We start from the raw sequence: 12,458 nt of genomic DNA, 5'->3' as shown, positions 1-12,458 counted from the left end.
AAAATATGGAATTTAGTGAGAAACGTGTAATATAAATGAAGTACTGGGAGACTACATCTGGAAAATGCTCTAACAAATATTCAGAAACCCACGTTCCATCAGGCTGCAAAATCAATTAGAAGAACAAATCTAATTATATTTATACTTTGCCTTCTATTTTCTGCTTTCCCCAGCAAGTTCTCATATCCCATTTTCTTCCTAATTTAGCAGCCTTATCACGATCCAGTATTATATCAAGAGCCTTGTCATGTATGGCAGCTCTAAAACTTTCATTCTCCCCCAAGTCCATGATATGGCTTAGAGATGTGGCCACCAAAAGACTCAGAAGTCATCGTGTCTTCCCCCATCTATGTGCACTACACAAGCATTGCATTTTTACAGTACATTTAAGTTGTCAAGACATGACTCTCAGGCATCTCATAAATATTAGTACCAGGCATTCTTTCTTTGTATTAATAATGTGATGAGTGCAGTAGAAGGAAAAAGTAAAATGCTGAATCTACCATGACCCCCTTGATGAATGATTATTTTAAAATTTTTAATTATAAGCTTATTTTCATACTGAATGCACATATCTAACTGTTATTTTCTTTACAATTTTCAGCAAAGTGGATTCAATAATACTGGCCCATGGAACTCAAGATGAAAGCATTCATTAAGGAATTAAAATTTTTATTTTAAGAATGTGTAATCTAGAAAAGCTTTTACACTGAAGATTGACTTCTGTATACAATGAACATTTCTGCTGTTGCATAAATAATCTAATTGCCTTCAATAAGGTCATATACATAAAGGGAACCATCTGTTATCTGGCGGGATTCAGCCATCACAAATTCAAGTGGTTTCAGTTACCAAGGTCAAATGAACGCTGCTCCTGATGGCAGTGAGCACTGCCGACCCACCAGGCCCACCTGTGCTCCATGCTCCTTATTTAGGCGCCATCATGGTTTCCATGGTTTCCATTCTCAGCTGTGTTTCCCTAAGAATTTGGATTTACAGACATTATTGACGTCCTGACAAACTCTTAAGAGAGCAAGACGTATTTCCTTTATGTGCAAAAGAAATGTGGATAGAAATTTTCCTATAAAGTTTGGTGGAAATTTATTAACATATAAAGTTGTATGGATCTCAGAAAATCACTTGAACTTTCTGTATCCCTGTACCTTTACCTGTAACACGAGGGGCATTGCACAAAATTGTTCTTAAGTTCCCCTTCTGCTCCCAAATTATCTAATTCTAAAGCAAGTTTTTGTTTGCTCTTTAGAAATACATCTGAATGTGTTTGTTAATCATATTGAACTAAAGAGGACAGCTAAACAATTTAACCTTAATGTCATCCTTCATTTTATTGCAGATTTAATTTTTATAGAATGTGTTTTAAAAACAGAAGGACATTGATTTATGGGTAATGGGTAAAATCATATGGCATATATTTTACATATTATGTGTTAAATTTTTTGCATGCATTTCAAAATCTGGATATATAAGTAACCTATGAGAAAATAATGGCTATGAACTACAAAGACATGTTCTCTAGCATGTTACATCGATTCATATTACATAGCACTTTATATTTACAGATGGCTTATAAAAATAAATCAAACTATCAGTGATAATCTTTTTGTGGAGTTTCTGTAAATACCATTCATTGACATTGATTTTGTCAATTGTAGGGATCATAGTTTATTATATTCTATGTCGCACTGGTTAACTTAATTATTTAGCTGCTCAACTTACAGCTTTTATTTTGAAAGAGCTTTTCCTTAAGGAATTGAAAATTCAATAATCATATGTGAGGAACTAATATTATTATTAAGATTGAGAAATTGAACTTACAAACTATTGCATGTGGACATAACAACTGCTTCTCAATGGAAGGCATATGGAACATTGAGGGAGAAGGTGGGATTTGGGGGAAGTTTAAGGTGGTTGTGAAAAACTGACATAAACAAGGAAGATTAAAGAAAGTAATCATGTATTTTCCAAATGTTGATAAATTTAAAGAACTATTCTTCTGTATAATGATTTAAAGCATTTGTTCCTCTTAGAGACTGGTTCACAAAGTGTTAAACACGAAATGCTTACCAAAATACAGCAACGTATAATTGTCCTATGGAAAGGGAGCCAGCAAAAACAATTAATAATAATTTGATATTCATTAATTCACGCTAGATGAGAAGTGGTAATTGAGCCATATGTTTTATTGTTCTTTTATTACGTGCTATCAGAGTGGATCAAAAGAAATCATTTTCTTAGAGTTGGAATTCGTGGCAGAAAAGGGCAGATGGAATAGTATCCCTCCCTTTTATATAAAGTGTATTAACATCTCAATGCCTTCGTAGTAATTAAAAATCATTTGAATATCATTTTTAAAGTCTTCCACTTTATAATGCTTCATTTAAACAAAACCTAAAAAGGACGTTTTTGTCACTTTTTTGAAGCTGTTTAATGGACCTTTTCTTCTACAATAATGTATTAAATTAAAGCAAAAGCTGTTGTAAAAATGAAATGAATATGGAAGGGAGAGAAAAGGGCTTCTGATTCACCAAGACCACATCATTATGTCTGGGTTTATTCGTATCATAGGAATGACAGATTCCTAAAACAACTTAGAAAATCTCTTCTTGCAGCCAATTAATTGTGTTATGATTGGCATACTTTTCCTGAACACAATTGCCTAAATTTCAGAATACCAAATCCTGAATTCTACTCCTAATTAAGAGATGCCTCTAGAAGAAAATTAATTGCTCTAACAAAACAATATCCTCTTAAAAAAAAAAAAAGAAGCAAAATGGATGAACTATAATAAACTCAGAAATAGAATTTGTTAAAATAGTATTCTTTTTTTTAATAAGGCCAAGAAAAAAAAATGTATTCAAAAAGTAGTCGTTTGACTGCAATCACATTTATAATTAGATCTGAGTGAGGAAATGGTCCAGTTCTCAACTGTCATTCACTCTCTAACTTGTTTACTACAATGGAAAATCATGAGTGTTTGGAACATTTTCCTACTCAGCTTCATTCAGAGCTCTACCAAAACAAGTGGCTGTTTTTGGTCTACAACATAGCAAACCAACAATGACATTTTTTTTGGTACTACTGAATTTACTGGTTATTTTGGCACAATAGAAATAAATGGCTTTTAAAGTTCCACCTATTTCATAGTACTCAACAATTCCCAGAGGCACCCAAAAATATCTGTATTAACTCAGGCCATTTACTTCATGGGCCTACTTTTTGCTTTTTAAAATCTGAGGTTTAGATTATTGGCTTTCTAATGTACTCACCAGCGCAAACATTGCATGGATCTATGAATGTATTCCTGCTGCTTACCCCATTCTTAGATGGTCCCTTTTGTTAGGTGCCTACTAGCTATTCAGTGTTTTCAATATATTTTAGAATTGCATGATGAGTTTCTCATAACACAAAAGTTGGGCACCGTTCGAAATCTTATTTACTGGTTCTTTGTCCTGCCATTTAAGAAGTATGGTTTCTAAGATATTCCTGAAATTTTCCAATGCATAAGTTAGGTAATGGTTTCAGTTTTTTCACTATAAGAAAGAAAACCAAACATCATCATTGCCTTATAAATGCCATCTGGCGAGGACCTTTTACTTCATTGCCTCTGTATTCTTTGATACATTCTTCTCATTAATAGATTGAAACGCCCAGTTGTTCTAGCCAAAAGACAAGCATGGTTTATAATCTACCATCGTTCATTTGTTCATTCATTTATTCTATTATTCAATAACTTACAAAACGTCATCTAGACCCTATGTTTCAGATCTTTGGGATGACCAAAATTGCTGAGGGGTCTGCCCTCATGGAATTTACATTCTAAAGAGACAGTGGAGGAGCAGTTTGAAAGACAGAAAACAAACACAGCAATTTCTGAAAGTATGCAGACCCATGAAGAAAACAAAACACAGTGATTAGGTGAAGGGGAAGTTTTAAAAATAATGTGGTCAGAAGATATTAAATACAACCTGGGGAAAAGCATTCCTGGAGAAGAAGTCTTAGTATCAGCCAAAATCAGACCATTTTCTGGGCGCAACCTGTCCTTGCATCTTGTAAACATAATGAAATGGAAGTTCCAAGATGCCAAGAGACAGAGCCAGTCAAAGAAGTTTTAAACATCCTCTATTCCTAATGCAAGACAATATTCGGATATTACAGAGCGCTTTCAACACTCTGCCAAGGGGTGCATTATACCCAGTGGCTGCTTCCTCCTGGACCTCAGACTAAAGACACTCACTTGGGTAAGGAGCCCCACGCATGCTCTGGTGACTGCGTCAAAGGTGGGTACCAACCAACCCTCACCTGGAATGGGAACCACGGGCGACTATAGTTGCCTCATCTCAGCTGGGGCACCAAGGATCAAGTCCCTTTCTGTTTTCCACATAGAAACATGTTAAGACTAGGCAGCATCGTTTCAGATCTAGGAGAAACTTCTCACAGGAATTTTATAAACATTACACGTTGTCTTCCCTTGTTGCAATATGAACAATGTGTCTGGTAAGAAGGAACATTCAGATCTTGGCATAACTTTCTTGACAGTCACAATTTGATAGTGCTACCTTCTTTCCCAGGAGAAAAGGAAAGATCATGAGCTTCAAGGGCCCATCAGGCCAGGATCAAAAGTCTCCCGCTGGAAAGTGTTTAGGCCCTAAAGCAAATGCAGCTTTGGTGTGATTTAGGAATAGAAAGATTGCCAAGAGGCTGGAATTAGTGACCATGAAGAGATGAGGTTGAAGAAGCCGATAAAAGACAGACCATGGAAGTTTTATAATGGATCATTAAAAATTTACATTATCAAAGGAATGTTGACATTTGGTAGAATTCACTTATTCTCTTTAGATTTGTGTCATTAAAATATTGGTGCTGGAACAATTTGACACCTGTATGCAAAAGAAAAAAGAAAAACAACCTAGACACAAATTTTACTTACCTCTTTCACAAAAATTAACTCAAGATGGATCATAGACTTAACTGTAAAATACAAAGCTATAAAATTTCTAGGAGAAAATCAACATGACCTGGAGCTTGGTGAAGGGTTTTTAAATAAAACACCGAAAATACAATTTATAAAAGGAACAATAGATAAGTTAGAAGTTATTAAATTTAAAAACTTGTGCTCTGTGAAACATATTGTTAAGAGAATGAAAACATAAGCCACAAACTGGTAGAAAATATTTGCACAACACATATCTAATAAAGAACTTCTCCCCCATGTACAAATAATTCTTAAAACTAAACAATAAGGAAACAAAAACCGAAAATGGGCAAAATAGCTGGACAGACACTTAACCAACGAAGATCTGCACAGATGGCAAATAGGTATATGAAAGATGCTCAACAGCATTTGTCATTGAGGAAATGCAAGTTAAAACAACAATGAGATACTACTTTGTGCCTATTAGAATGACTGAAAAGTAAAAAATTGGCAACATCCATTGTCCATGATGCAGAGCAACAGGAACTGTCTTTCATTGATGATGGGAATACAAAATGGTACAGCCACTTTGGAAGTCAGTTTGATAATTTCTTACAAAGTTAAATATAGTCTTCCATATGATCCAGCAATTATGCTCCTAGGTATTTACCCAACTAATTTAAAAATTTATGTCCATACAAAAAGCTGCACATGCATGTTTATAGCAGTTTTATTTATAATCATCAAAACCTGAAACCAGAAACCAAGATGTCCTTCAATAAACAAGTCTCAACAAACTGTAGTACATTCATAAAATGGAGTGATATTTAGCAATAAAAAGGAATGAACCATCAAATCTGCAGGATATGAACACTTCTTAAATGCAAATTGCTAAATGAATAAAGCCAGTCTGAAAAAGACTCTATGCTGTATGATTCCACTTATATGACATTCTGGAAAAAGAAAAACCATAAAGATAGTAACCAATTAAGTGATTGCTGAGGGTTCAGGGAACGTGGGACTGGGGAGATTGAGAGTTGAATAGGTGAAGTGTAGGAGATTTTTTTAGTGCAATCGAACTATTCTGTATGATACCATAATGGTGAATAGAGGATACTATGCATTTGTCAAAATCTATAGAAATTTAAAGTAAAAAGAATGAACCTTAAAATATGCAAAATAAAAATCTCATTTAGGTGGTTAGGGGCAGAATCCCAGGATGGAATGCAGAATACAACAAATGAATCTAACTGTGTTCCAAATGTATGAAACAGTCTTATTGAAGGCTTCCAATCTACTTGCTTCTGGTAAATTCCGTATGAAAATAACCTTAGCAAAAGACTTTGGGGCTCATAGGTCTTCTGTCCACTGATTCTCCTCTTTTATTTTCTGGCCTCTGTGCTTGGGTGGTCCTTCTCTCCTTCAATTAAGTGGTCTTTGCAATTGAGTTGATTCCCATGTCGGAGGCAGAGCATTTCAGGGAGCCCCTGGCACAATTTCTGAGAGACAATGCTATCTCTTGCTCTTTGTCATAAGGTTGAAATGTGCTTTTCTAGCTTGGGTAACCCCTCTATTACTGGACTGTCCATCAATTCAGATTACATGTCTCAGACAGAAGAGAATTGCAATGTTTAAGCATTTATGCTTTTGTAAACTGCCTTATGCCTTATTTCATCTCTCTCCTGGTATCTTGTTAAATGTAGTAAGGAGCAGCCAACATATACTAATATTCTGAGTTTTCCCATTCTCTTCTCCTAGAATCAAGGGCTCCATAGCTAAAGTAAGTGAGAACTTTGCCAAATATTTTTCCATGGCATAACAAGCATCATCAGATTTACAGCCCGCAATATTTATTTCCTCATTCCCTATTCTGCAAGTAATTAACCAATTCCATGTGTTTTAGGCTTTAGTTTGATAACACCCTAGTTCTAGTACAAATTTCTAAATAAGTTAGGGTACAACTAAATGGCTATAACAAAGAACCTCAAAAATACAGTGGCTCAAACAAGACACATTTTTTTTCCCTTTTTCTCATAGCAAAACAGAAGTACTCTCTATTCATGGAATCGTCTAGAACATATTGTTGTGCTGCCATCTTCTCGTATCTCATGATCAAAGCTGGCTCACCAGTTCCATAACTGTACCCCTGCCTGAGGAAAGAGAAAAAGAAAGGATGTGATAAAGAAACTGCCCCCATTCCCTACACTCATATCCCAATGGCCACACCTAACTGCAAGGAAGCTTATGAAATGTGGTTCCTTCCCACATGCCTGCTCACATATGTTGAGGTTTCTACTACTAAAGGGAAATGGAGAAGTGGATTGTGGGAGCAGGTTGAAGTCTCGGTGAGCTGGGGCTTCTGACTCGTCCCCTGTGATAGCTTATCAGTGGATCGGTGGCTCAGGGTCTCCTATAAAACATCTCTCTGTACATACAAAGACCCCCACTCCCACCCCTGCCAGGCATTGTTAATGATGCCTTTTCCTGATGAACAAAGGATCTGAGATCTGTGTGGCCATTTGAGAAGGATTCTGGCATGATGCCCTCAATTTACAGGATTTGCAGACAAAGAGGATTGGGGACCTGAGTCCCTGAACTGTTCCATGGTAGAGCCAGTTTGTCAGTGGCAAAGCTAGGACTGGAAACCAGCATGCTGAAGTCTCTTTCACTAAATCTGGGCTTTTAAATGAACACAATAATTGAAAAATTGTCTCCCCAGCATAGAACACAGCAACAGATTAAGCTTCATATGCCATCCTGTTATTCAGTATTTTATTAACTTAAAATTACTGTGATACATTGCTGACTCCTACTTAACTTGTGGTTTTTATGATTCTGTATCAATTTTTGTCATACATTTGCAAAATTTATTTTGTCCTAACTCGCTTTGTATAGATTTCTTCTTTCACCAGTTACTTTTCAAAGTTAAATCTATTGGGGTGACATTGGTTAGTAAAATTATATAGGTTTCAAGTATAAAATTCTATAATACATCATCCATATATAGTATTTTGTGTTCACCACATGAAGCCAATTCTCCTTACCCTCTGGTAACCACTAAACTGTTGTATGTGCTTATGAGTTTTTGTTTGTTCATTTGTTGCTTTCAGTTTTATATCCCACATATGAGTGAAATCATAGGTTTCTTGACCTTTTCTGTCTGACTTCATTTAGCATAATCTCAAGATTCATCTATGTTGTTGCAAATGGCAATATTTCGTCCTTTCTTATGGCTGAGTAATATTCCCTGTATATTGTATATATGTACCATATATTGTATATATGTACCATATATTGTACATATATTGTATATATGTACCATATATTGTATATATGTACCACAGATTCTTTATCCAATCATCTATCAAAGGATACTTTGGTTGTTTCCATGTCTTGGCCATCGTGACTAATGCTGCAATGAACATAGAAATACATATATCTTTATGGATAAATGTTCTCAGATTTGGGGGTTAGATACCCAGAAGAGGGATTGGTGGTATTTCTATTCTTAATTTTTTGAGGAACCTCCATACTGTTTTCCATAGTGGCTGTACCAATTTACATTCCCACCAGCAGTGTATGAGTGTTCCTGTTTCTCCACAGCCTCTCCAAAACTTGTTATTACCTATGTTCTTGATAACAGCCATTCCAATAGGTGTGAGGTGGTATGTTATTGTGGTTTTGATTTGCATTTCCCTAATAGCTAGTGAAGTTGAACATCTTTTCATGTATCTGTTGGCCGTTTGTATGTCTTCTTGGGAGAACTGTCCGCTTAGGTCCTCTGCCCATTTTTCAGTTTGATTGTTTTTTGTTGTTGAGTTGTATGTGTTCCATATATATTTTGGATATTAGCCCCTTATCAGAGGTGTTGTTTGCAAATATCTTCTCCCATTTGGTTGGTTGTCTCTTTGCTTTGTTGACAGTTTCTTTTCATGTACAGAAGCTTTTTAGTTTGATATAGTCCCATTCATTTATTTTGCTTTTACTTCCCTTGCCTTTGAGGCCAAATTCATAAAATTCTCTTTGAACCCAAGGTCCAGAAGTTTAGGACTTATGTTTTCTTCTCTGCAACTTATTGTTTCAGGTCTTATATTTAGGTGTTTGATCCATTTTGATTTAATTTTGGTATATTCACCAGTTACTTTTTATACTCTGCATTTGAATCCCATTTAACATGAAATGCTTTAAAAAGTCAAACCCTGGAATCAAATAAAAATTTTACTAAAGTTAATATGTATTACATCCATTATATGCCTCCCCTCCCCCCGTTTACTCTTTTATCACTCTTCTAAAAAAAGTTAGATTGGAATTCATTCCTTTAAATTCCAATGGAGACATGCGGAAAATTAAACCATATACCAATATTAATAATTTTTTTCTAGCACAATAATAACTTTCACTCACCAGAAACCAACTGTGTTCCAGGTACTTCAATTACATATCTTTCTGGGTCTCACCTTTTCAGAAATGTCACAACCTGGGAAATTTTTCAACACTTGTTAAGTGCAAGCAAAGTCATTCAAGAAATACTAAAATAATATACTGCTAGAGTACTTAATTTCATGAGATGATAAAGGAAATATGTACTATCGGAAGAAAAATTAAAATATATAAGTATCAAAATATTCTGCCTGAAGATTTATTTTTCTTTGTTATTTTATATTCTTGTGGTTTGTGGATCCCCAAGACCATCATCACCTCTGACACCAATTGCAAATTCAAGAGGTCCACAAGACCACTGTTAGGTTCATTACACTTTCTTTAGTAGAGAAAAAAATGAGCTAGAGAAAAACCTTTTTCTATTATGTACGTTCTTTAACTGTATCATCAATTCATTTGCTCAGATACATACTTCAGGGTGAATTAAAACCAAATTTAAAATATTATTTATAGTATATTTTACTTGCAAAAGTAAGCAACAAAACTTCCTTTTCCACCTGCATTACCTCTCCACTTTTCAATTCCCACCCTATTCCCACTTACATCCAGCCTTAGGAGATTGGTTCATTGGTAGTTAATACGGTATGCTTGCTATATTGCACTGACTATGCTTAAATTTTTGGAAACATGATACAGTATCATCAATATCTTCCTAATCAGTTCTAATTCTTTAATGTCTTCAAATATTTAGACAGTGTTGACATTTCCCAAATTATGCTATAAATGTTGTCTCTCTATTTAAGTTTGTTTGAACCATGATTCAAAGAGCTTTGTACATTGCATTTGTTTAATGTGATATTGTCTCTTATAATCTACTATAGATTCTTTCTCAATCTCCTTTTACCTTTTACAATGTTGTTGTTGTTGGCAAAGACAGAGAAGAGGGAAAACCAGGAGTACAGGAAGGAGGGGTAGAAAGAGAAGCTGAATCACTTGTCTCAGTTTCCTGCAGTTTATATTTGTGTTTGTTTTGTTCATATATGTTTCTTGGCCCTTGTATTTCTGTCTTGAGATGTGATCAAATTCAGGTTTGGTGGTGGTGGTGGTGGTGGTGGTGGTGGTGGTGTGCGTGGGTGTTTAAGTGTGTGAGTATGAAGTCTACTTAAGTGCTTTCATGGGAAGCACACAATGCCTTTCATTTTATGGCATTAGCAATTCATTAGGAATTACAAAATGTGACGTGATCTTTCTATTTGTTCTTTTTCATTTATCATCCAGAACATATCTATAAAAATATACTTTTATCAACAATTTAGTTTCCCTAAATTTGTATAGAAAAGGCAGAATAAAGGTTTTATCCTTTACCAGTTTTCAAAATAAGTCAAAGCCCTAGTATTTTCAAAAGATGATTATATATTTAAGTATCATTTTGAACTCAGGGATTTAAACATATTTGATGTGTTTCAATCCATAGCAGTTATTACTCTATTGACACTGAAGTAGTCTAATCTTTGGACAGTGGGAGTTTATTCAAGTTGGCGCCTAAGTCCTTTTGACATAATCTTACTAGGCTTTGATAAAAAGTTTCAGGCTTATCTAGTATATTTCCTACCTTAGACTTGCAATCAGCACCTTTGTTTAAGACCACTGCTCTCTTTTTATGAATAGTGGTATTTAAAAACCAATATCTAGGCACTAGGGTAACTCATTGCTATTGTGTCATCAATAGATGTCAAGGTTATTTCAGTGGGTAGTGCCGAAAAAAATATATATATATATGTATATATATTTACTAAAAAGTATAAATGAATTTGCACTGATATCCCAGTTCAATTTAATTCAGGATTATAAGGTTATGCTCATTGATCTCAGTGGCTATCTCTTTACTCCCACGCCATTGATACCAGTTTTCAATAACACAAACATAACTCTGCTTTATACCACAGTGCAGACATCACAGTCTCAAAATAACCATATCGGCATCACTATCAGCAGTATATTTCTAATAATTTCTTAAACTCCAATGAAAGTATCTCTAGAAATGGGGGACGGAATCTGAAAAACTGGTGGTATGAATCATTCTTTCTTAAGCTAAGACTAATTGCATGGCTTAAACATATGTACTTGGTGTTATTTAAGGTCTGTGTAAAAGTGCTGAAGTACTGTGTGTGTGTGTGTGTGTGTGTGTGTGTGTGTGTGTGTGTGTGTTCCAGCTGAGGAGGATGGTAGAATTTTCTTCTCAGAATTAGCACCTGGTAATTCAAATGACTCAGAAGAATGTCTATAACTACTTCTCTGTGCTGTGCATTAACCAGAGGGCTAACATACTTGCAGGGAAACTCTCTTGTAATGTGACAAGACTCACAATAAATTGGTCTCCCTCCACAAGAAAGGCACAGTAGGGGGTCAAGCCATATCCGATTAGACCATGGTTCTGTCTGGTATCCCCAAGTAGTTACCATGGCCACTTCGAAGCACTGAATTAGCAGATGGTAAATTTAAAAGAACAGCTTTTTAAAATTTAAAACAAATCCAAATGTAAACCTCCCTCATCTTCTCCATTCCACTCTTTGCCAGAAAAGGGGAGAAAAACATCACATGTATCATTCTGAGATGTTTATCTAAAAATATCATTTATCCTAGGTTTCAAAATCCATTGCAACTCATATTAAACAGTGTGTGTGAGTGTGTGTGTGTGTGTGTGTGTGTGTGTGTGTGTGTGCGCGCTGTGTTTAAGCTAATCCCTCACTTTCCCTAGCTGGTGACCAGTATGTGGAAACAAGAGGCAGGAGGCTAAAATTTCTAGGAGGCAGTAGTAGGGAGGTGAGCTGCTACCACTGCCCAGTTGGCTGTTCCAGATTGTTATAAGACATCACATCATTATACTTGAATGGATGTGAATTTTTCTCATCTTTCTTTTTATGAGAAAATGTTTTGCGTAACTTATTTTTCAGTTTTCACATAAAAGAGAGAAGTTGAAAGCCACCGTCGTGTCCTCTCACTCTTTGGGCGGGGATGGACAGTGGATGGTGCACTGGAGACTGAGGTGAAACTAGAGTTGTAATGCAGAGATAGGTAGCACAGAGTCAGCCATCTGCTGGGGGGGGCAGTTCGTTTTAAGAGGCTCTGGTTCGTTTTGGGGTGA

At 35.6% G+C, this 12,458-nt stretch overlaps 1 protein-coding gene across 22 annotated transcripts in view; it reads left to right on the top strand.

Annotated features, from left to right (window-relative positions):
• Positions 1-2,770, top strand: part of SCEL (sciellin) — a 103,663-nt gene extending 100,893 nt beyond the window's left edge. For 16 of the 22 annotated variants that reach the window (XM_081045949.1, XM_081045944.1, XM_081045945.1 and 13 more), the window contains one exon: positions 605-2,770. In XM_081045949.1, coding sequence (XP_080902075.1) covers positions 605-621 — 17 coding nt within the window. In that variant the 3' untranslated portion in view covers positions 622-2,770. The remainder of the gene's footprint in view (positions 1-604) is intronic. The other 6 variants (XM_081045942.1, XM_081045941.1, XM_081045954.1 and 3 more) reach the window with 1 other exon arrangement.
• Positions 2,771-12,458: the final 9,688 nt, after the last annotated feature.

The sequence above is a fragment of the Rhinolophus hipposideros genome, assembly GCF_964194185.1.
Source record: "Rhinolophus hipposideros genome assembly, chromosome: 4".
In the NCBI taxonomy this organism is placed as follows: domain Eukaryota; kingdom Metazoa; phylum Chordata; class Mammalia; order Chiroptera; family Rhinolophidae; genus Rhinolophus; species Rhinolophus hipposideros.
This window is presented reverse-complemented; position numbering and strand designations above follow the sequence as displayed.